This window comes from Athalia rosae, chromosome 1 (assembly GCF_917208135.1).
Source record: "Athalia rosae chromosome 1, iyAthRosa1.1, whole genome shotgun sequence".
Lineage (NCBI taxonomy): Eukaryota > Metazoa > Arthropoda > Insecta > Hymenoptera > Athaliidae > Athalia > Athalia rosae.
The window spans coordinates 21,694,111-21,717,436 of record NC_064026.1 but is presented as its reverse complement, the minus strand read 5'-3'; the positions used below and the strand labels follow the sequence as shown (position 1 = coordinate 21,717,436).

Below are 23,326 nucleotides of genomic sequence, written 5' to 3'. Positions count from 1 at the left end.
CCTCAAAAGCGTTGGGTATTCCGATCGTTTGGAGAACCGAGTGGAAACCCGACTGTATGCGTGCGATAGTCGTACAACCGAAGGGTGGCCGCCTCAGGCAGCGGGGTATCGAAGCTCTCCATTTTATGGTACTTTCGATCCGGAAACCCGTGAGCCCGTTATCATTTTATGCGCCGCACGATTCGAAAAAAATTAATGACCGTCGAACGAACGAATGGGAGTAATACAGATGTGCACGGATGACCGAGGGTGAACGGTCACGTGAATAAGTAAAATCAGAGGGCTATGAAGTTGGAGAAAAAAAGCGAAACGTACATAGGCAGCTTCGGGAGCGCGCAGCGCGCGGTAGTCGCATACCTGGTAAAATTATACGTCTTTCGGTTATCTCATGGATGAATTTAGGTCAGAGAATTTTCTGTTACGTAATGAGTACGGAACTTGCGAAAGCTCGTGGCGTTGGTAGATGCGCAAATAATATACCCATAGATGTGACCTTGCAGCTGCTATTGTTGAGAAATCTGTGCGGCGTTTGGGTGCTACCGTGTCAGAAACTACAAAGCTCTTTGAAGCGACGTCGGTACCTACTACTTCTCAAAGTCCTGCGGAGCCCGTGGAAAATTATTTCGAAGCACGGATATACGATGTTCCAGTATTTTTGTCGCGTTATACAACGCGGTGGAAATAAAAATTAAGAGAATCCATTAATTTTTACGGAGTATGAAGAAACATCAGACAACGCGGACCCCACCGTTAGAGCCGGGAGTAATATAACGAAATGTGCATGCCACGAGCTCTGAGAGTAATCTTTATTTGATTGAGGAGCTCGCTCCCCGTGCACCGCGGAAACAAGTCTCTATGTAACGTTCTACTTTTTTACCCGAAGACATTTATAACGAAAGATCTGGGACGCACGGAGACGTGATCAAGTGAGAAATAATGGATTCAGTTAAAGAGGCGAACGTTCGTCGATGATAAAACGTTGAAGATGGCGGGTCGATTAATAACATGCAAGGATCGTGTTTGACCTTAACTACCTTCGTTGTTTGCCACGTAAGTATGGCATATCGATTGATTCTTACCTCTTTGCAAGTGATAGTTGCATATTTGTATAGCCGTGTGTAGGCTTCTTGTCAACAAAATGGCTCAACAGGTTGTCCACGAGCTATTGCTAGTCAGATAACGTAACGGTATTCTATGGATATGTATGGTATACATTTCTATCAACGCCATTTCGAAAACAGATTAGATTCCCTTGAAAATTCTGATGTTGAACACGACAGGGAAATATTACAAAACTTATTTTTGAATGGTATTGAAATTGAGAAGCTTCGTATCGCGTTTGCCACAAAATTCAAGCATATAACATACTCGGTGGTAGCTCAAGTTTTATCAACGTAACCGTGACATTTTCACTCAATAAACAAGAATCGTGAAATTTTCACATTTGTTTGAAAACAAATAAACAAAACATACGATTCTCACTCATTGTCAGTCTTTTTTACCGGTCTCGAAAGCTCTGCCAACTTAGCTGCACGGAGAGTTAATTTGGCAGTCCAAACGCATTATATATATATATGTGTGTATACCTATAGGGAATTCATGACGCGGAGGGAAGTGAAAGGAATGTCTGCAGTCGGACGAATGGATAGACGTACCTCTATCTCTGGGGACAATATAAGCCACTTCAACTTCAATTTAAAGATTATATTGAATTTATTTGCTCGACATTATAAAGTATAATGAGTCTAGGAGCTAGAGGAGATTGAACGAAGAAAAATAGAGAGGGAGATCTCAGCTCTCGGAAGAGGGAAATATACATGGGGGGAAAGAAGGAAAAAAAAGAACAGAAGGGCGTAAAGCTGCTTCATGCCACAATGCCAGAATACAATTTTCCAACGGTATATATCCGTGTATGTATACGTATGTAACGAGTTGGATGGATATTGCTCGGTCTGTCTATATGTGTAGTGAAAATAGCCCGAAAGTTTGCTCGGCTAGGAGGGAATCGAGATCGCTGCGATATTACCTAACACTGCTCTAGAGGAGTCCTTCGAAGCTCGAAAATACGGTGAAACTGAATCTGTGAGGGAATAAAGATACGTAGGAATAAAAAAGCGGCGATGACTTTTTCATACCCGCGTAGGCGTCCGCGGGCGACGTCATCAATTATTCAAACGGTCGATCATGCGAACCGCCGGCAGCATTTCATCTGTCGTTTTTCTCACGTGATTTATTATCGATAGACAAATAAAGCAAAATAATTCATGAAAAAATGGGGGAAAAGAAGAACGAGCAAAACCTTAAATATACCTACAGTCGATCAATTCCGCGTGAAAACAACGTCTGCCTAAAAGTTAGACAAGATTAAAATTAATAAACTCAACGAGCTCACCGTTGTTCGTGTTATAGTTTGACGTACATCTCCCTGTACGGATTAAATGTCACCATATCGATGGTATAATACGTGAAACTTTTGGTCCGACGAGATCGAAAGTGAGCATCGATGAACTCCAATATTTATTTCCTGACGGGACTGACGATAAACCCTGCGGAACGGTGGCACGGATCGGATTGGCTTCAATCATAGATATCGATATATCTATATGCTTCGATAGATTATGTACGACCTACTCGCTTAGTCGAGCTTTGGATATTAGTTCGTAAATGGAAATTCGCGTGCAGCTAAACTGTGTGGATGAAATTCTCACGCGCGGTCGTAAATCGGGAATAGTTTGTATGATTATATAATGATAAAGTATACATACAACTTTGTACGTATGTATACACACGCACCAACGATCTGACGCGGCTATGATTATGACGTTTGTGGAGATTTATGGTCGAGCGTAAAATTTTCTCACAAAAGTTGAATGAGGAAAAATTAACCGACTCAATAGTCTCTGAGGATGAATTTGTGAAATATTATTTCATCTTTGAATTCTGCCTGTTTCACGCTTAACTTTTAAGTCTTGTTGGAATGAATAATGTTTCACGGGATTTTCGGCGCTATAGATTATACTTTTTGCAGCGAAGAGTTTTCCCCGAGCGAAATTCACGTTATCCACCCCGTATCCGCCCGACTTTCTGGAAATCTTGAGAAATCGAGAAATTTCGGATTCACTTCGTATCAGAGGGTAACGAATTTAGCTACGGCGAACGTAGACTCACAGACTTTGCGGGACGGTGTTATGAAATCCAGAAGGGACCCGACGTAGATTATACAGCTTCCATTCCCAGATCTCATAGCTATAAAAGCCGCTTATGCGTCGTATCAAATGCGTACAGGGTGGAACAAAATGCTACGTCACCGCACTGTGATATAGTTCATTCAGTCTTCGTTCTTTCGACGATCAGATTCTCCTGAGTCAATGGAAAATCTTCACCCTGAGTTTCTCGGAGGTCAAGGTCGATTTTCGGGCGAAAACTTTTCAAATATTCTCGTCGATATCGAGCAGGAGAAGCATCGAGCGGAGAGATGACGTAATATTTCTTTCCACGATACATACGTTATAAAGAACATGACCGTCGTATGCGGTAAATAGGCGATTTTTCATAATGCTGACGCAGCTTTCTATATCCCGGAGAGAGAAAAAGTGCGTGCTCCGGTTTCTCCGACGAAGTTCCGTCAGGGAAAATTAATCTAAGTTTTCAACAACTTACGTAGCCACAAAAGCTGTATACTATACGTATATTCGTGTTTCTAACCCTAACCGCGTATACAGAATTTGTAAAATGAACAGCTACATAGGTACATACCGCGTAGTTATTATTACAGCTAAAAATAATATACTCGGTGGTCTGTTTTTGTAATAAATAATTAATATTTATCCGTGTATATGTAAATTATGTATGCACGCATTTAATACAGGTATAAATTCGAGCCGAAATTGTCGGGTAAACACGCCATGGTCACAAGGAAATGTTACAACTACAGTCGATCGATTCGTGTAGAGCGTGACACTTATAGTGCAGAGTTTATTGATTCCAAAAGCAATTTAGAACGGTGTCCGTTTCGGCAAAATATAGAATCAATGAATGGAGAAAAAGGGAAAACAATTGTATAAGGAATAGTCTCGATTTGAAGGTGCGTTTGAAATAAAAATTGAGAGATCCACTCTGTAATTGAATGTTACGCATAGGTATATAACGTTATCTGCATTTTCTTCAATTAATATATTCCACTCCCACCTGAGCTTGCACTCGTCCAAGGAGATTTCGAACGTATTACACGTCTTATACCTTTACATACACCTTAATGGAAAAAGTAAATGTGACAAAGAAGACACGGGCTTTTCTTTCCGCCTAACCAAGCTAATGTCTTTTATTCTAGGTCAGAGGAGCGTGTAGCCTCAAGATTTTCAATTACCAAATGGTCTACACCGGCAGCGCGCCCAATTTTCTGAACTTGATTGATAATCCGAGCGACCCTTCTTTTTCGCTTCGTCTTGGTTTTTTCATGTACAGCTACTTCGACACCAACTCGTTTTTGGCTCTCTTGCGGTATATATCACTAATAGGCCCTTAGCTTTTTACCATCCCGTAAAAAGCTATTGCCTAAGACTTTATTATCTTCAATAATACTCCGTACAATTCATTTGCTTTCGCAGATTATGGCCGCTGTTCCGTTGCGGCTTTGGATATCCGTGAGGTGTCAGACTAGAATCTAAAAGGATTCTATGTGGCTGTAGCCAGAGGAAAACAAAATGTCTCTAGGTGATGCCGAGTCAAGTTAGATCCTACGATTGTAAAAAGGGCTGAATAAAACAAACGGACAGACGAAAATCAAAATCCAGACAAAAAAAAACGCTATCGTATAAAAGAAAATGGCTGCCACGAAGGACTCGATGTATCTGTCTTTGAAATATCTTAGAAGAAAGTAATATCTTTCGGAGGTGCCGGCTGAATGCTTTTTGTATATTCTCTTCACATGTAACGTATTACATCTGGCAGATCGAAATTGAGGATATTTGAATTCAATGTTTCACTCCTTTATTCCATCTCCGATATTATTTAGTCACCTCTCGTTTTTAGTCACGCGAAGCGAAAACGGTTAGCGTTCGCGATCGTTAGAAATCGGGAAAACATCTCATCCTCTCAGCTTTCATTAGTCCACCAATCGGACTGGGTCCATTCAGACAAGGCCAAGCAGAGGGTCCGGAGTGAAATCTGGGGTTCGTTGCAACCCACCTCTCGCTCACGATACATTAACCCCGTATAACCGAAGGGGATTCTCGGGGTAACCCATGTCTAATATCTAAAATGAACCGGAGGCGGATTGAAAACGGTAAATTGGAGCAAGGAATATGGGAAAAGTAGAGGAAGGAGGAAAGGAAGACGGTGTGCGGGGTAGTGAGGAGAGCCCACTTTATATTCCAACCGTAGGTCCTTTGTGCTACGGATTTTACTCCGAGAAGAACAGCGCTGTGTGAATTACAGGTTCAACCGATTGGGTGCCATCGTTAGGTACTCGGCCGATTTTCCGTGCTGAGACATAACGACGAATCGTATAAGAACGTCCGCGTATGGCGAATCAATTGTAAATGCACATATTTAATGGCTCTCATCCGAGCAAAGCGAAACTTACTATTTAGTTTCGGTATATACATGAGATATAACTTTGTAATTAACGCATAATTATAACAAAGGGGGATCTTCCCGTGAACTGTGCGAACACTCAGATACGAGGGATTAGTGTTCACTGTTATAATATTAAAATATAATTATCGTGGAATTCTGAAAATAGTTACGAAACCACAAAGTACAAAAAAAAAAAAAAAAAAAAGAGACACCATAAAACCAAAGTCACATCGTTTTAGGTACGTGTACAAAAAGTGTTTGTTTCAAATTATCATCTTACCAAACACACCAGGGGTTGGTTTATGGCGAGATTTGATGGCGTTGACATAATTAATTAATAAATACTATAAAAAATGTGGCTGAGGATTATACGATTATCTGAACTTCATCTCACGACAGGCAATTGGAGCAGTATAAGTCGAACGACTCTATGTATTTGATTTGGTCAATGCCTGAATCTAATTTTTTTTTTTTTTTGTTTTATCACAGTAGAAAGTATCACTGTCCAGTCAGACACTATGTCATGTCTTGCATTCTGTCTAATGAAACTGGGATACCTATGATTAGAATACTCAATTTGATTGAAAATAACGGACACCGGTCTGACTCAAACGGAGTCGCACCACTGACTGGTGGTTCGAAGCGTCGCGACGCGCGCGTTTAGGATCCCAACCCCCGCGAGCTTTTGATACTTTGGCGCCATCTTGGGGGTTGGTAAAACAAATGAGCGGAGGGATGTGCAAACAGATGAGCATCGTAAATTCGTTCGGAGAGTGAGCGTTACACCGAGAAGAGTACTCCGCGTCAGCAAGTGGGTATAACACGCGAAGGTGCATCATGTTTAAGTAGGTACCGCCACTTCGGTAAACTACGCACATAATGTAGAGACGAGTGCCCGTAGCGAGCTTTGTCACGTGCAAAATTCAAATCACGGAAATAAAGAGGTGACAAACCGACGCCTACGACGAGGTGATTTAAAATTCAAAATTGAATATACCGACTTTTTTCATTAGTTTTTTTTTTCAAATTATGGCATCTCCTTGTCATTTTATTTTACACTTATTCCGAGCGGGCCTTAAACGGCGGTTGGTTGATTTGTATTCAAGGCGAATAAAATTGTGTTTGCGATTTGTTTGGCAATTCATATACGGGGATTTAGCGAGATGAAAATTATTGCGAGCCATCTGTTTGCAATAGTGAGAGAATTTTGAGAAACTGGAGGCTCGGTTTGGCGGAGATAAACATGGTAGGGGACGGGGGTGAGATCGGTGATTCGATGTATGTGAGTTTGTTTGTTTTTCGAGAGTTATCCGCGTTATAAATTATGACGGTGGCATGCGTTGGTCGAGGGGCTGGGTAATTAGCGATTGTGATTTTAACCGATTGTCATCCATAGCTTTGCGAGAGCGTGGAAATTCAGAAATCTCTCGATTCCGCGAACTGGCTGAAGGGATGATTTTGCATAGAAATACACAGCCGAACCGTTCGATGTTTCGTCAATTTTATTCCCTCTACATTAATATCATCCGACCACCTGTAACGGGTATTATAATGTAATTGTCAGAGATCGCTCAAAGGTCAAATAAATTCAGACAATAGCTCCGAACCGACGACGCGACCCTTGCATGCATTACACTCACAATCAGTTACCCAGAATTCCTTATAGTTTTTCAACAGGCGAGACGGGGTGATTATTAAACCTTTCCAACCTCAACGCTAAAGAACACATCAAAAGCATGAAAAGCGATTCTTCTATTCACCCGAAGCAACAAAGGTGCCGTCAAGTTCAAGAGAAGGAAAATGAATACAACAAATATCCGTTGTACAAAATTTACAATGATACGTCTGGGCGAATGGGTCTCTGAAGAAAGGATATTTCAACGCACCCACCAAGGGGTGAAAATACCTGGATGCGGCGGAAGATACAACCCGATGTACGCATACTCATAAATATCGTAAGTTACGGAGTAACACGCACATTATTTCATGAGACCCGCCGGCAGTTTACCTCCATTCTCTTTTTCACCATCACCTATGAACAGCGTCAGCGGCAGCGGCGGTCTCGCCTAACTCGTACTTTATCGTTGCGAAAAACATTGAATAATACGGGAGAAATTTTCGTACTTTGACCGGAGAAATGAAAGACAACGTGAAAATGAAGCGAGTGATGTTGCCGAGGGCGGTCCCGAGGACAAAGGGTTGCTCGTGACGTGTACGAGTTCCATGCACAAATATCGGAAGAAAAAAATCGCACGATCCGCCCGGGTATACGCACGACACGATACATGACAAGAGATATAAAATTCGCAGGATATTTGAAACTCTGGCGGAAGATTGGAATCGATCGCGTATCTCGTAGAACGATAACAAAAAAAAAAATAAAACGTCGATCGCTTGAAGAGAACTTCTTTTCCGCGGGTGATGGGAACGAGATCTTAGACTCACGTGCCACAATTTTCGTTTCTTTCTTTTCCATCGCGACGCGTGGACAATTGTGCGAGAGTGATAAGCGAAACGGTACTTCAAGTTTTTCGTGTTGCGTGTGCTTTTCCACGATCCAACCAGTATCACGCAAAGAGGTGTTCGGTGTCACGCGAAGAGGTCAACGACATTGTCATGCAGAGGGAGCAAAAGTAAACATGTTAGGCTGGCTTGTCATTGAAGGATTTTCCCGTGCTTTCGGTGTTCTTTTTTTTTTTTTTTTCTCTCTATTCTTGTTTTATTTCCGAAACGCTGGCGATGATTCATCCAGAGAACAGAAGAAAGCAACACAGAATTACGGCAGGATATATGGAGGATTATTTATATTATGCAAGCGTTAATTTCTTGCGTTTGACATGGTAATATAGACGAGGATATATTCCTCCTAGGGCTATGTTAGACTTAGAGGTGAATTTATACCTTTTCATACTCGGAATTCAAAGAGATGTCGAAATGAAACCTATATTACGAGTCGCCCTCATTTTGAACTAGTATTCACGTATTATAACCGCTATTGCGCGAGCGAGAGGCGTTGACGTTGACAGTTTGCAACATTTCAATTAGTTGTGCTTTCATTTGAGAGAAAAAGAGAGGTACAGAGAAATGGAGCAAAAATAATGAAGCTAATGGAAAGGTAGAAGCCAGTCGCAAAGAGAACGGCAGACCGGAAGGAAGAACGAAGTCTCAATTTTCGAGAAATTCGTTACATTAAAGTTCCTCAAACTGTCGAGTTCTGTACAGTCATTTTATGAACTTTTTATCTCCCAAATTACATCGGGTAAATTTTGCGAAGGAATCACTCGGCCGTGTTCGAATGAAGCTTTCAAGTGTTTTGGACTAAGAAAAAAAAAATATTACCAACCCAATGTTATTCACCATGTTTCTGAAGAGACTGTACAACTGCAAGCCGCGCACATATGGATTTTTACATGCGGAATTTATTATATGTCGCGCGTGACTCGTTGTACGCGCGCTCTTTACGTCTGACACATGTGTCATATATATTTATGGTCGGACAGGGTAGGTGTACGTACGAGAGCATTCCGAAGAGGGTAAGGCCGCGTTTACGACTCAAAAAGCCACAAGGTCACTTGAAAGGTACATATACTTGAGGAATAAGGTTCGCATTATTTGGTTCGCCACAGCTGACACACGTTGGCCGTATGATATCCAATAATAAGTATATAATGCCCGAACGATAATATTTCCATCGACTGCGTATAAGAATCGATTTTCAACCCTTACCCTCCGAAATTTTCTCCAATTTCTTCGGGGATCCATTATTCAATTTGGAACGGGTGTGAGGAGCGAATCCTAATGAGGGGGGGCGGTGTATAATCCTATACACGAAAATGAGCCTTGAATTTGAGGTTTCTTTTCTTTAAGTCGTCGCGTTGAGTTTATTGTGAAAGAAAAGACTCGTGGGAAGTGGGAACTTTGAAGGAAGTTTGGTAAGTGGATGGGTATAATAAAATGGCGAAAACCTCGTGCATATTCATAGCGAAGGGTCTTTGCCACTTTGCGCCGATAAAGGACGCCTTCGTTCCAACAGCAACCATCATTACGTTTCGAGCGAAGCCATGGCGATAGTGACATTCTTTGTTTAATTGTCGTCAAAAAGTCGCTTTCAAATCGATTTCCCGTAAAGTATACTAATTGTAAGTAAATTGACCCTTGCTTTGAAAATAGATACCGCGGGCTTGGAACTTCAGAACTCGGAAAATGTAAAGGGATTGATTTAGTGCAGATATTATTGGTAATCCACGGTAAAATTCCACATTAATTGCGAATTCAACTAGAAATTACGTCTGCTGCAGCATAAGTGATGCATTTTGCGAATATTTCTGTAATTCATGGGTACTTTGATCAATCGCGTAATTAGTTTCTGGTAGACTTCATCATATTACTCTTTTCCACCTACTGTTCGTGCCGCTGTTACGCCAACGACAACACGAATAATTATAATAACCGCGGAGGTGCAGCGAAAATAAATTTTCCGTGATACGGTTGAAAAGGATGTAAAACGTCGAAAAAAACAGGTACTAGCTGCCTGGTGAAATTTCCACTTCGGCTAAGACCGTATTTGAATAAGTGTCGTAAGTGGTTCGTGGGGACTTCGTTCGACCGGCAATTGTCGAGGGTCGAGGGTCAAAAGTGGCGAATATTTGACCCCAGGGGAGACGAAGGAATTCAGTCCAACCGAGTATCCCGAAAGACTTGCGGGGACGGGAATAAGTTTCATCTCGTCGTACGAGTTGGCGCCACAGGTTCCCGGTTCGATATCGATGTGCACGAACGTAAATGTTGATGAGAAAGAGAAGGATCTGCAATTTTTTCCACCGTATTAGAATAAAAAAATTCTCATCCGCATCGTCAACTTTCTTTATTTTTTCATTTCACTGCGCCCGTATCTGCGCGTCGAAACAGCTAATTGAAATATTAATTTCAATAGAACGATGTGCTGGTACCAAGTCAGTACATACCGCGAGACTGGTAATTATGTTTCTTGGAGCTGTTAATTAGATTCAACAATTCTATGGCTTTATTTCCGTCGAGGCTGATAAAAGACGCGGATGCCGTTAACAGCGAGTAGCTTCCCTCATCGTCGTGAAACGTAGATCAAACGAGAGTTAACAGAGTAATCATGTATTCAATCGTTCTCACCAGTACAAATGTATTTTGGCCAGACGTTATGAGAAACAAATTAATTGAGATGCCCCGAAGCCCGATGTGTACAGCTTCCAGCGAAAAGAGATATTAACGTTCGAAATGAAGAAACTTTTGCGTATCAATTAGTTGTGTCTTTTTTCCTTTTTATTTCGACGCGCTGTACCCTGTTCCGAACCCCGCAACATAACTAGAAATGTGGGTCACGGGTAACACAGGATGTTCTGCTTCTGAATTTTTCGTGTACTCGTATTTGGATTTTTTTTCTTTTATTTCTCTCTTGTTTTCGCTCGCCAACCCCAATCCGCGTGTTACTAGGTCACTGCGAATCTCTGATTATTTTTTCGTTAGAATTTCAGACATCTGGAAACGTTATCGTTACACCGAAGATTATGTTGCAACAGGCGAAAGGAATCGATGTCGATAATAGGCGGTTTACGATCGCGAGGTGATTTCAAACATTTTATGTGATATACTTTCGTACTTCAAAGTCCACCGATCTTCGAATTTTTTCAACCGTGTCGTGATGCGCAAACGTGCATGGTATCGCTCCACGCGAAACTTATTCGCATGGACAGCATTGATGCTGCAGGTAACTTATTGATCTAGTCCGATGGGAATCTCTTATCGGAAAGATTCTCTGACCGAGAGAGTAATATACATGGCTCGGTCGAAGTTTGGTCGAGTGGAAGAGTAATATAATAGTTGTTAAACTGGCGCAGAGCATAATTCATAGTCCGTTTAATTTCCTGTCGCCGTATTCAAGAGCTGATATTGAAATCGCTTACGGCTAACATTATTAGAGTTTGCCCCACTTGGATCGGCTGTTGGACCAAATTGCAATCGTCCGCATTCCTCAAGTGAATTTTGGAAAAAATTTTATCACCGGAATAGAAAATCGAAATTATTTTCAATCCAGATCGAAATTGTAATAAAATGATGGCAATTTTTCTTCGTTACAAAAGATTCCAAGTACATATACCGAACGATTTAACATAAAAAAAGATCGTACCGTAAAACAAGGTTTTTTTTTTAAATATTACCTGTACTTTGAGTAAAATAAATTGAAATCAACGAATCATAACTTTGTGGTTTCATACCGACCAATGTTATACATTTACTCTTATCCACTTCCAACGTGCAAGAGTCCAACGTCATCCAAGCGGTGACTTACCCTCTGACTTTCCTTTTACCGGTAAATTTCTGTCTTATCGACAGAACAAAACCACCCCTAACGTTGTATCTGTACAGAATGCCGTGTGAACTTTGCACACCGGATTAGTGAAGCTTTTCCGTTCAACGCTTGTTTCCGAAAGAAGTTCACTCAGCTGACATAAGTTAAACAGAGCTTTTGGCTCTGTTTCGTTTGATTAAATTTGTTCGACCCGAAACGTTACCCCAAAACCACGACTACCATGTTTCCCACAACTTGGTCACCGGTGAATAATTCAATTATCATTCGTTTACGGAAACCATCAAATTTTCGCTAATCAGTGAACGATGATCGCTCGGGAGGACGTTATCGTGGCGGAAAATCGGGTATTCAAATACTACCGGCGCGGACTGTTCGGTTTGAGTAGACAAATGCAATTATTAAAAAGACCCTCGAATACCAACAAATCGTCAATATTCGGCATTGAACCAGATGTGTGTTTTCGATGGTAAAAATTTTACTTCCCTAACTCGGAAGGGAAAGATTCGTTCGCGTTTCTTTTGAGATACCACTTTCTCAGTAACTTCGAGAAGATATAACGGTCCATTTAACTGCCGTTGCAGCATAAACTGCACAGGTATAATACTCACTCGGTAGAATTAGAGACATAGCGGAAAATTCAAGTAGACGTAGTAACGACGTATGCTAATGTAATCCCCCAAGAGACACACGATTCGTAGATAATTCCGGAGAACAAGGAGCTCGACTATAACTGTATACAACCCCTGTACGTACGTATACGGTACTTGTAAATTTCGGAAGTTTCGCAACGCGCAGGTATGAAGCTTAAAGTGGTTTTTAATTTGCGGTAGTACGTTATATTGAAAGAGCTCTATAATTGATATTATTCTACATACGTACAGTATGTACAATATACATACAGTGGTTTATGCTCGGTTGGTAACACCCGGTGATAAAGGCTAATAGAATGTGATTTCGCAAGACTTTACCATAGCTTATCTGTATACAGTGGTCGATAGCCAGCGCTGAGGTCCGAGGTAACGCTGAGTTATACTACTTTGGCGTCTGACCGAACGTGATACCGCGAGACCCGGTTCACCTTCTACCCCCGATCGCGGTTTGGTCGTTACTTTCGGATTTATTCCCGCAAAAACAACCATTTCCACTGGCTTTTCACCTTCACTTATTATTTGTCACGTATAGTTACGACTTTTTATATTCCAAAAATTAGGGCGTGCATGGTGCCGAAGATAGCGATTTTTCGGTACGCAGTTAGGGCCAGAACCTGAACGTTGGAGCCTGATATGCGGTGCAGAGCACGAGCCTCAAAGGGTAATGATGTTGTGTAACAATGCGATAGGGCTGGTATTAGTATAGATCGTACGCGGTATACCATGTGTTCTTGTGGTAGGTCCTCACAGGAGAGTCGACATAAATATAAATACGAATGCAGTAAGGATTGGTTTCTGTTTAATCGAAGAAATGGGTAAAGCGTGAAGTGAACGACTTCCTATGTGTGCCAGAAACCCTAGGGCCATGATTGTTTCGCACGGAATGACCCGAACATTCTGTGCAGGCTTTGGCCGAAGACATAACAATTACAAAATAATGGACGACCGTTGTAACCCAGCCCAACGCTAACTCAGACCCGGCAGTGTGCCTTATGAATTAATCATACGAAAATTCTAATATGCTCGATCTATGGCGGTATAGCTCGGCCTGAAACTAACCCTTCGATTTTAGTGGCAACTGTATAGCGGCGTTCAACCACGGGTGGCATCGAGATTGAGGATTTGTATGCCTTCGAATTATACGCATGTCAATGAGAACACGCGTCTACATCGGATCTGTAATTGCTGATGCCATTGTTGTATAATTTTTGAACAGTGAGTAAGATAAAATAATAAATGTATCATATAAATATCACGTGTATAAGTTCGAAAGACATTTATGCGTATACCGTAAGCGTGTACAATCAATAATATATTATTTTAAAAACGTCCCGTGAAGTGCCGAGTGAGCGTAAGCTGAGAAGCTTAAGGTTGTTCCGCGAGAGGATATAACTTTGTATCGCAGGGGGAGTATTCGGGCGTGTAATAGTCATTAAAAAATTACATGGATATCCTCCAACTGCGGGGTGGGTACGAGGTGATGTTGTAGTTGATTTTATGTATAAGGTAACGCGGTAATTGCGAGAGTTTGTCGAAGAAAAGCAAAGAAAAAAATTATTCAGAATCATCAGCAGCTTATGGCTAACAGAGGTAACCTCCGTTCGAAAAGTTTGGCAATTTGTTGGAGATGTATCTATATACACGAGGAAATGTCTTATGAATTGAAGCCCGTCCTCCAAGAGCGTTGGGAAAAATTGCTTTCGTTTTAATTAGTTGGATGGGGTCGATTACGTCGATACAATATCAGACCATAGTTACAGAATCGTAAGATGTATGTACGTACGTACATACACCGATATATACACAGAAATACGAGCTATGTCGAATATGTGGGGGGAACATAATTAATATAGGTTTTAAAATATTATAGATATCGGTTGTACCTCGTTCCTCGAACCGCGAACTCTGTGTAGAGCAGGAAGCGATAATATCTGCATGTGAAATAGATTTTACGTGAGGTCCAGTGCCTTCGATGTGTGCAAAATGGCAGGATACTGGATACACATCTGTTTATAGTATAGTACATGGGAGGTTCAGGTATCGTGTACAGCGTTAATGTACGTACATGTGAGGTAGCTCTGATATATTGCCGATGGCCTAGGTATTATTACGCCCTGCCATCCCATCGCCAAGATAAATATTCCCCGACGGTGTTACGGCGCGACGCCATACGCGCGTCAACGCTCGCTGCGACTGCAGAAAAGATACGCTTTCCTGTTTCGCCGAAAAAAAAGTTCAGAGAAATATTACACTTCTTTCCCAACAAGGAAGAAGCGAAAGAAAGTATGTATGTTGAAAAGGTGGAAAAAAATCGGAAGAAAATAAAATGAAAAAAGATTTTAATCGAAGGGAGCTTGGCGCTCAAGTTCAAATCGACGGTAGTTTTGTGATCGTGCAACGAGAAAAGTTTCCACTTATTCCAACCCATCATCTTTGCTCTAAACCTGCGGCTATCAATTCAACGAAAATAATCCTAACAAGTTTTCTTCCTTTTTTCCCGACTTTGAAATATCCTGAGGAAACGTGTACCGGTGATCGGAGGTTGTATAGTTCAATAGAAGTGAAAGTTTAGTTTTGGCGAAGCTGAGAGACAAAAGATGAAGAAGTTCCGAATGAATCTTGCTGGGAAAAAGCGAAGATCCAATTTCAAATGTTTTAATGTGTGCCTATAATACATACGCTTGGGTTTCCGTGTTGAACTGTGTAACGAAAATGTCAAACTTTATCGAGACCCTTCTCGAGCTTATTTCTTTTTTGATTCGAAGGTTTATCCCTGAATCTCGTATACAGTTTGTATTATACTCGGAAATTGCTTTTTTTTTTCATTCAAACCCATCTCGAGACCGAAAGTAGCGTAGTATTTCTTCTGTCTGATGATGAATGCGGTATGAATTCGTACAGATTCATTCATTTCAGGTTTTTGAAACAAACCGTTCGAACGCATCGTTCACTTTTATTATTATATCAATTGAATATAAGCACAACGATCGCTCGTTCGTTTTAACGAAATATTGTGCCGCGTTAATCTACTTTTCACAATTTATCATTCAATTTTCAGCCCAAGCTCAACTCGTGAACATCGTCGTTCTGACGTAGTTAACGTTTCTAGCGATAGTTGGAGGAACGTGGAAACGGACAACTGCGCTTTCTATTCTCCTACCAATCGTATCTAATGTCGCAGTGGTACCGTTTCACGTGACTTTAAAGAAAAAAAAAAAAAAAACTTTCCAAGTTATCAAACGAGTCCGAAGAGTATATAGAAATACGACCAACGAGAACTAAGTACTGACTATCACTCCTCGAGGAACACTCGAGAAAAGCGCATTGTATCTACGTATGTACGTACCCACCTATACCATCCATACCTACTACATGCGCCTAGTGTCTCCCGGAGTATTTTAACGGATGAAAAGAAAGCGATTAGAAGATTGTTTTGACAAACAACACACTCTTCCTTTACTTCTCATCGAGATAATGCTGTCGCATTGAATGATATTAGTGTCGAGGGGTGATAACCGCAAGCGTGTGCAGTCTACAAAAAAAATGGAGATTCCGCCGACATGAGGGCGCATATCGTCAAAAAGTGATCAAAATTTACAATAATGTTATTTCAAATCAAACGCGATTCGAGAGTTTGATCTTCGAACCGCCCAAATTCAGGGAACTTGAACCTTCATGCCACGAGAAGGGCGTAGTCCTAAAAAAATATTAGAAATTCAGATAACGTCGGTGTTATGCTACTCAAGTCTTGCCAACTTTCTATTCCATCCAAACCTCGAATGTAGAAGGGCGCATATTCTTCTAAGAACGGAAACTTTCCAATACAATTGAATGTAAAATAATTGCGTGATTTTCACATTTGTTAATTTTTATATTCATTTCTCTATACGAGTGTATACTCAGGTCACACCCCACGTGCAATGCACGTTAAATAACACGATAGTGATATTTCTGCCGATAGCTTATAATAATTCCATAACTCCTTCGGCAGAAGTGGCTTCGGCCCGTAATGTGTTCCCGATATCAGCGGTCAATATTTCTAGAACTACCGCGAGATTTATCTGCTTCGCAATGTGCGGAACGTTCAGCTATCAACGGTAAAATTGGATTCCTATTGTCCGAGTTTGTATATATAACAGTTTCCACGGTTATGCCGACAAGATGATATTATTACAGCCGCAAGCCGGTTCAGGATTAGCGATCGTATCTGCGTTTAAGATTCAACGAAAGAAATACTTTTGAAATAATATGTGCAGAGGTACCGCGTGATATAAAAATTGAAAATATTATATTTTCAATAAGTTTCATCTCTGCAATGTACGCTTGCAATTACAAAGCAGAAATACGTTTTATACTTTACAGGTATACGGGGTATACAATGCACGTGTATTATTTTCATCGCCCATAGCGATGCATGCAGTCTCAACTTTTTTCGAAAACCTCAGTTTCCCGGAAGAGAGAAAACATCGAGAGGGCTTTCTGACTGAAATCATAGATCGCCGTTGAGATTATCTTCAAAAATTGCGTTTTTTCTGATCAAAACCTGCATGATACGCGTTACCAAGTAACCCATGCAGCTAATCGTAATTTAAGGAATACTCTTCAAGTTCTGATACCTATACAAGTAATCTTCGAAACAAGAAAGAAACTAAGCGAGAAGAAATGTGAAAAAAAAAACGAGGCTTTTGGGATATTCTTATGAATATAGATATACAAAGCGTACACCGTGAGCTATGATTTTCACTGATCTATCGAACTTGTATAACAACCTCATATTTTTCCACCGCCAAGACCCACCCGACATTTTCCCACGTATAGCTAAAGCAATCCAGAGTTTCTTATTTATTTTTAGCCTTTCACATATTCGGAGAGTAAAAAATTAGATCGTCCATTCGAAAGCGTGAAATTGCTCTCGTTGGGCACAGAAAATGGTCTTGTTTACACTTTTCTTTTTTTCAGGAAACTTCAACAGCAACAAACCAGCAGCTGCAGAGTAAAAGCGAAAAAGGTATTTAGGATAACCTACATGGTCGTTATAACCTCGTGGGATATCTCCCTGGCGAATTTATATATTGTTCGTATTTCCTAGCACGGAAGATATTACACGCAGATGGCGGACTTATATATATATATATATATAATAATAAGTGAAAATGTATTTTCTACAGGGCAGTAACAGTGAGCGTTAAGAGAGGGTATTTTATCGCTCGTATATGCCTTCATGAAGGAAAAATATATCCTATACAAAAATCGACGCACAGTGTACCGATGATTGTATTCACAATTTTCTATGAAATATATCCTCAGTTTCACTAACATGTGCGCGAGAGAAAAAAAATCATACATCTTACGATCACGCACCTCGATAACAGAGCGTGAGGATAAAGAATTTTTCTATAAAAATAAAGAAAGATAAGATAAGCCGGGGAAAAGTCGGAGCTACGGTGAAAATGATAAGCGAGTTACACTTGTAACAACATTACCGAAGCGGCATGTGGCAAATAAAAAAAAAACGAAATACATGTAACCAAGATCAAAGAGACAGTCTAAATGGATTCAAAAAGAAGTAAGATGTTGGGGTAACTAAATTTCGAGGGGAAAAAGAGGAGTGTTGAACTGAATTGTCGGTGACGTAAGAAAAAGGGAGTACAGTCGCAAGTGAATCTTGAGAGTCTCTTATAAAACGTGTATATATGTGTAATGGCAGCTGCGAATTCAAAGCGTTCGAATAAATCACCGTGTGAGCAGGGTAATAACGGTGAAGTTAAATATCACTCGTATTTTTTAAATTTGCTAAAAAAATTAGTTTCACCGTTGGTGTTATAGGGGGAATCTGATACATTGGAATTTGAGGACAAATTATTTTTTTTCTCTTTATTCAGTACGTAAATTATCTCTGTGCAAACCCACACGTGCGAAGATGGGTAATAAATAAGCGCGTATATAATGTGTGCTCCATTTTCATTATTCAAGATTTATGGTTCATTGAAACTCGTCGATACACAATCCTTTGTATAAAATATATGCATATAGAGGGCAATGGGAATCTTCGAACTTTAAACACGGGATTCTGACGATGAGAATATAGAAGACTTTGTACTTCGCGAATCTTCCCACTGTTGTATTCGTAACTTTGTACACCGCTGAATAGTATTTCTCGATCTTCTGAAGGTTTATTACGATATAGACTCAGCGTATAGAAATCCCGCGCGAACCGTCCAATTATATACTAGAAAATTTCAAAGTTAGCTGCAGGAACATTTAAAATTGTATCGGTTACATCGTCGCTCTCTGATGAATCTTTGAGTCTAATAATTTGAGAGCTGATTCATCACGTCTGCAATTGTCTATACTCAATGATCCCGTTCACCGACAATTAATGGAAATTATTTGTTTATCAACGTCGTACGACGTGGGTTTTGCCAAGTGCCACTTTCTGCAATCGTGTGGCACTGTAGCACTGTTACGATCTCGATATGGTTTCCAAACGACACATCCCTTCCGAGGATATGTAGAAGGATGAAAGGTCGTAAGAAATGACAATTTATTCTATAGATTACAATCGCATGTTTGCTTCTCGTCGACGCACGAGTAGAAAATCTATAGTCACGTGCTCGTGACATCCCCTTCGCTCGATTATTGTTATTTCGTTATCCGTATGGCAACGAAATATTTGTCGACAAAATTTGGATTTCAAACAAAGATTCGCTATCAGGGATGCTTTGGTTTGGCTTTATGAAATAATAATTGACGAAAAATTACACGATATCTCGTGTAATTTTTGTTACTACGATCGTAATTCGAATCGATATATGTTAATGCGTAGACGGATTGTAATTTTTCATTCCATATTTTCTAGCAGTCTACGTTCCGGGGACGTAAAGATTGGAATAAATGAAAAATGGATGGATTTGTTTCGGATTATACGGTCCCGTTCGTTTCCTACTCAGTAATCTTGATTAAATGGTGATATAAATTCACCGGGAAAACTAATAAATAATTGCTCAATTTTACTCACAGACTCTGCGACAGAAATCGCGAGAGCGCCAATTTGCCGATTCGATTGTTTTTTAGTCCGTCCAGTACCGCTGACGCTGCAACCTCCATTTTGGAGAGAAAAACGTTTTCAACTATTGTCTACTCAGAATACTCTTTCCAAATTCTACCTTCACAATTTCACTTCCAGTTCGATCACTGCTGTTATTATTATTATTAGTATTATTATCAGTATTGTTATTACTACTATTAAATGGTTGTGGTTATTGTTGTCGTTGTTATTATTATTAATGTTATTATGATTATTTTATGTCATTTATAACCACGTGTCAAAATAGATAACGATATATTACAATTTTTCGACCAATACTAGGTGCGTTTCCTTTGCAGAAGACTCATTCGATAATGAAAATAGGCGCGGCATAATTTACGTGTTAGAAAGAAATTCAATGATATCCTCTTGTGCACCTTCGTCTTCGAGTTTTACTCGATTGTGTGCTTTCTATTCACAATCATTTTTAATTAGTATATTTACATCTCCACGGAATCCAGGCTTATCTTGTTTTATTTATGAAAATCTCATCCCTTATTTACTTCATTTGTATAATTTTATATTTGCTGTGATATTAAGAATTCTAGCACCAGCTCTTTATACGACGAAACTCGCGCCGTTCATCTTGAGAATTCGTCAAAGCACCAAATTAATTGGTTGTCGATTTATCAGCGGTAGGTACTCTGAATTATGTTTCACTCCGAATTACAATCGTATTTTTTCGTACCGTCCACATTTTACAGGCAAACACGGTAAAGCTCTTCTTTTATTCATAACTGTCAAAGTCTTTGATGAAAAATGACAAAAATTGAATAAATGAAACAAAAGAAGACGAAAAGACGAAAAACGAGTCAGAAACAAAAAAGTTTCCCGGGCGTTCCAAAATCGCACGAGTTGTCCGGGTAACCACCAATCAAAGTCTTGGTTGTCAAATAAATTCAAACCACTCCTCTCGAACGGTCTCTGCGTTCGCTTTTTTATTGTTTTTACTTTTTACTTTTGTTCTTCGAATCTCATTTTTAATCCGAAAAACGGGTCCGCTGCTGCAGTCACGGTTGGGCACAGCTTATTAATTGGTTGAGTTAAAATTCACGTAAATTCAGTGGGGCGAGTTTTTTCGTTGAATTAATAGTGCTCTTTTTGTCACACAACTACGTGGGAAACAACACTCTGACAATAAATAGATTCAACCTTTATCGTATGGAAATAATTACGTCGATTTCTTAAGATTACTATAACGATGACTATAGTATGTTAAGAATTATGCTTAGCAATGTAATAATATTTTATAGAATTAGATATTTTAGGCCTTTGGAAACTTTGCTCTCAACAGGATCACAACTTTTATGACAATTTTAATATTATAAGATAAATTTATTATGCATCCCCAATAGGTTATAGTAACAATTCAACAACAATAACAGTTACCATGTATATGTGTATATAATGTAATTGTAATCATTACCCGTTAGCAAATGGATCTAAAGTTTCAACGACACATTCGACGACGAAAGCAAGATAATATGGAATGAAACTTTGACAAATTTTATTATCATAACAATTATATCTTGATTAATATTTTTTACTTCACTTATTAAGACACTTGGCACAGGATTTTCAACATCACAAGCATAGCTTATACATATAATATAACTTTTGAACTTCCCCTGCAGAAGATAGCTTGCATAATTTGAAACAACAGCGATCAAGAGATTAATTACAACGGTGTTTTATAATTAAAAATTTTATTCTTTTCATATTCACACTCGGTATGTAGATTCATTCGAAAATTTCTCTTCAATCCTCGTATATCGTTAAAAGAATTTTAATTATACATATTCGTTTCCCGCACGTTAGAAATTCTCGCGCTGGTGACGGAAAAGAAGAAAGAAAAAACTGAAAAAAAAAAAAAAACGGACCAGACGAGTATACAGAGCACGTCGTTCTTAGGTAATAATAAATGGCATAGAAAATAAGGATGCAAAGTAGATCATTTTCTACGTGGATTGTTCTCTTTTTCCTTTTTCGGTTCCTTGGCTCTTCGCCTTTATAGAAAAATGATAAGCACGTAGAAGAAGTATACAGGAAAGTAAAGTAGTACAGTACACCCGATTTTCGAACTAAACCTCAATATTATACAATTATACATCAATAAATGAATCAGCTGCGAGTTCATAAGTAGATATAGCGTGAGAGATGTAGTTGTAAAAAATAAGTAGCGACTGACTGGCACGTCAGGGCAGACACGCCCTCTACCAAACGTTGACTGCCGCTGTCGTTGACGGTCTGACCTACTCGGTTCGCTCTCAGCTGCTTCAACCCCTAGACGCCGTTCCTCCCTTAACCCACCCCCACCCAACTCTGTTCCGAACACCCCCCGTATACTAACCCCCTCTCATACCTTGCACACCGCGGAATCCAACTCATCCACACCCCGACTCATTCTCTCTCTCTCTCTCTCTTTCTCTCTCTCTCTCTCTCTCTCTCTCTCTCTCTCTCTCTCTCGGTACGGTATAAGTTCTTCCGTTTTGCATACATAGCTATCTTATGTACATCCACTCATATTTACCTGAATACGTGTACATATCATAGGTATACATAACTACTTCGAAGCACTTGGAATCGGGAGTCTCCTATATTTACCCATCTACGGCTACTATATGGCCAATCGTAACGGAAGTGCGTAGGTATAAACGCTTGGAGAGATCATTCTCCTTTTTCAGGTTTATATCGTGTAACCTTGTACCTATCGGCCACGAGGGTCGCCCAACACCAAGTTACGTACTACGTGTAGGGTTCACACTTGGAAGCGTCGCGACCGTCCAAGAACTGAAATCCCTGCGGCCGTATAATAGCCCATAGCCCAAATAGGTTCCAGAAATTCGCGAGCGCTAAGCTCGCTTCAGAAATTATTGCGGTGGAAGTAAGAAAGATGAAATGTCGCAGCAGATGTGAATAACCAGGAAGGAAGTATCTCGGAAAAGTTGGTGGAATTTGGAACGCATGGAAATCGAGTGAATTTCATAACGAGCAATGTGATACCAACTGTTAGTGATTCAATAATTTTCGCAGGTACGCTCTTCTTGTACGCGATTCTAGAAATTTCATGAGCCCCGCTGTGATCGATCCAACCTACCGATAGGAAATTTAGCAGAGTTTAAAAATATGACCATTAATCACATTACGTAGTTCAAGTTCGTTGAATATAAAATTCATATTTTGTATACTTTCGAGGCTCACGTCCTCCTCCTGAAAGCACGAAAAGCTTCCAATGAATCTTTAGAAAATCAAGAATACCCAAAAGCTCTCTAAGAGAAATCATCAATTGTGTCAACTGTTCGAAGGATTCCAAATTAGTGTGGGTTGCGTACTTCTGTTTCTTATATCTCGCCAGTTACGTGCATATACAAGTATAGATATATCGAATACAAGTATCGGTCATCCGAATTGATTTGCGCGCAGTCGTTGAAACCTATACTCTAGGGATCGTTTGCCCCGGTAACGGCCATCAGATGGAAATACATCGGAAATCTGCGGCTCAAATCAAAATTCTGGATTGTCAAATCACACGGTTTGACTGATTCCGGTCATAGAGCAGAATAAAATCAAAGGGGATTTCGAATTGATGTGTGAAATAGAATTTTAGAGGTAAAATAAGAGAGAGTATGGAGAAAAATGGCAATATTATATGGATTTATACCCTTCGTA

The 23,326-nt window shown here is 40.0% G+C and overlaps 1 protein-coding gene across 7 annotated transcripts in view; it reads right to left on the bottom strand.

The window, feature by feature from the left end:
• The window catches only part of LOC105691393 (synaptotagmin-7), a 169,508-nt gene that overhangs the window by 35,685 nt on the left and 110,497 nt on the right, over window positions 1–23,326 (bottom strand). For 2 of the 7 annotated variants that reach the window (XM_020855444.2, XM_012409837.3), the window contains exon 1: window positions 5,858–6,209. The exons of 4 other annotated variants lie outside the window; for them this stretch is intronic. Coding sequence is in view for 1 of the 3 variants with exons in the window: in XM_012409838.3 (XP_012265261.3) it covers window positions 19,589–19,677 (89 nt within the window). In the remaining 2 variants the exon portion in view is untranslated. Of the gene's footprint in view, window positions 1–5,857; window positions 6,210–19,588; window positions 21,895–23,326 lie in introns of those variants that run through there. One more of the 7 variants, XM_012409838.3, reaches the window with a different exon arrangement.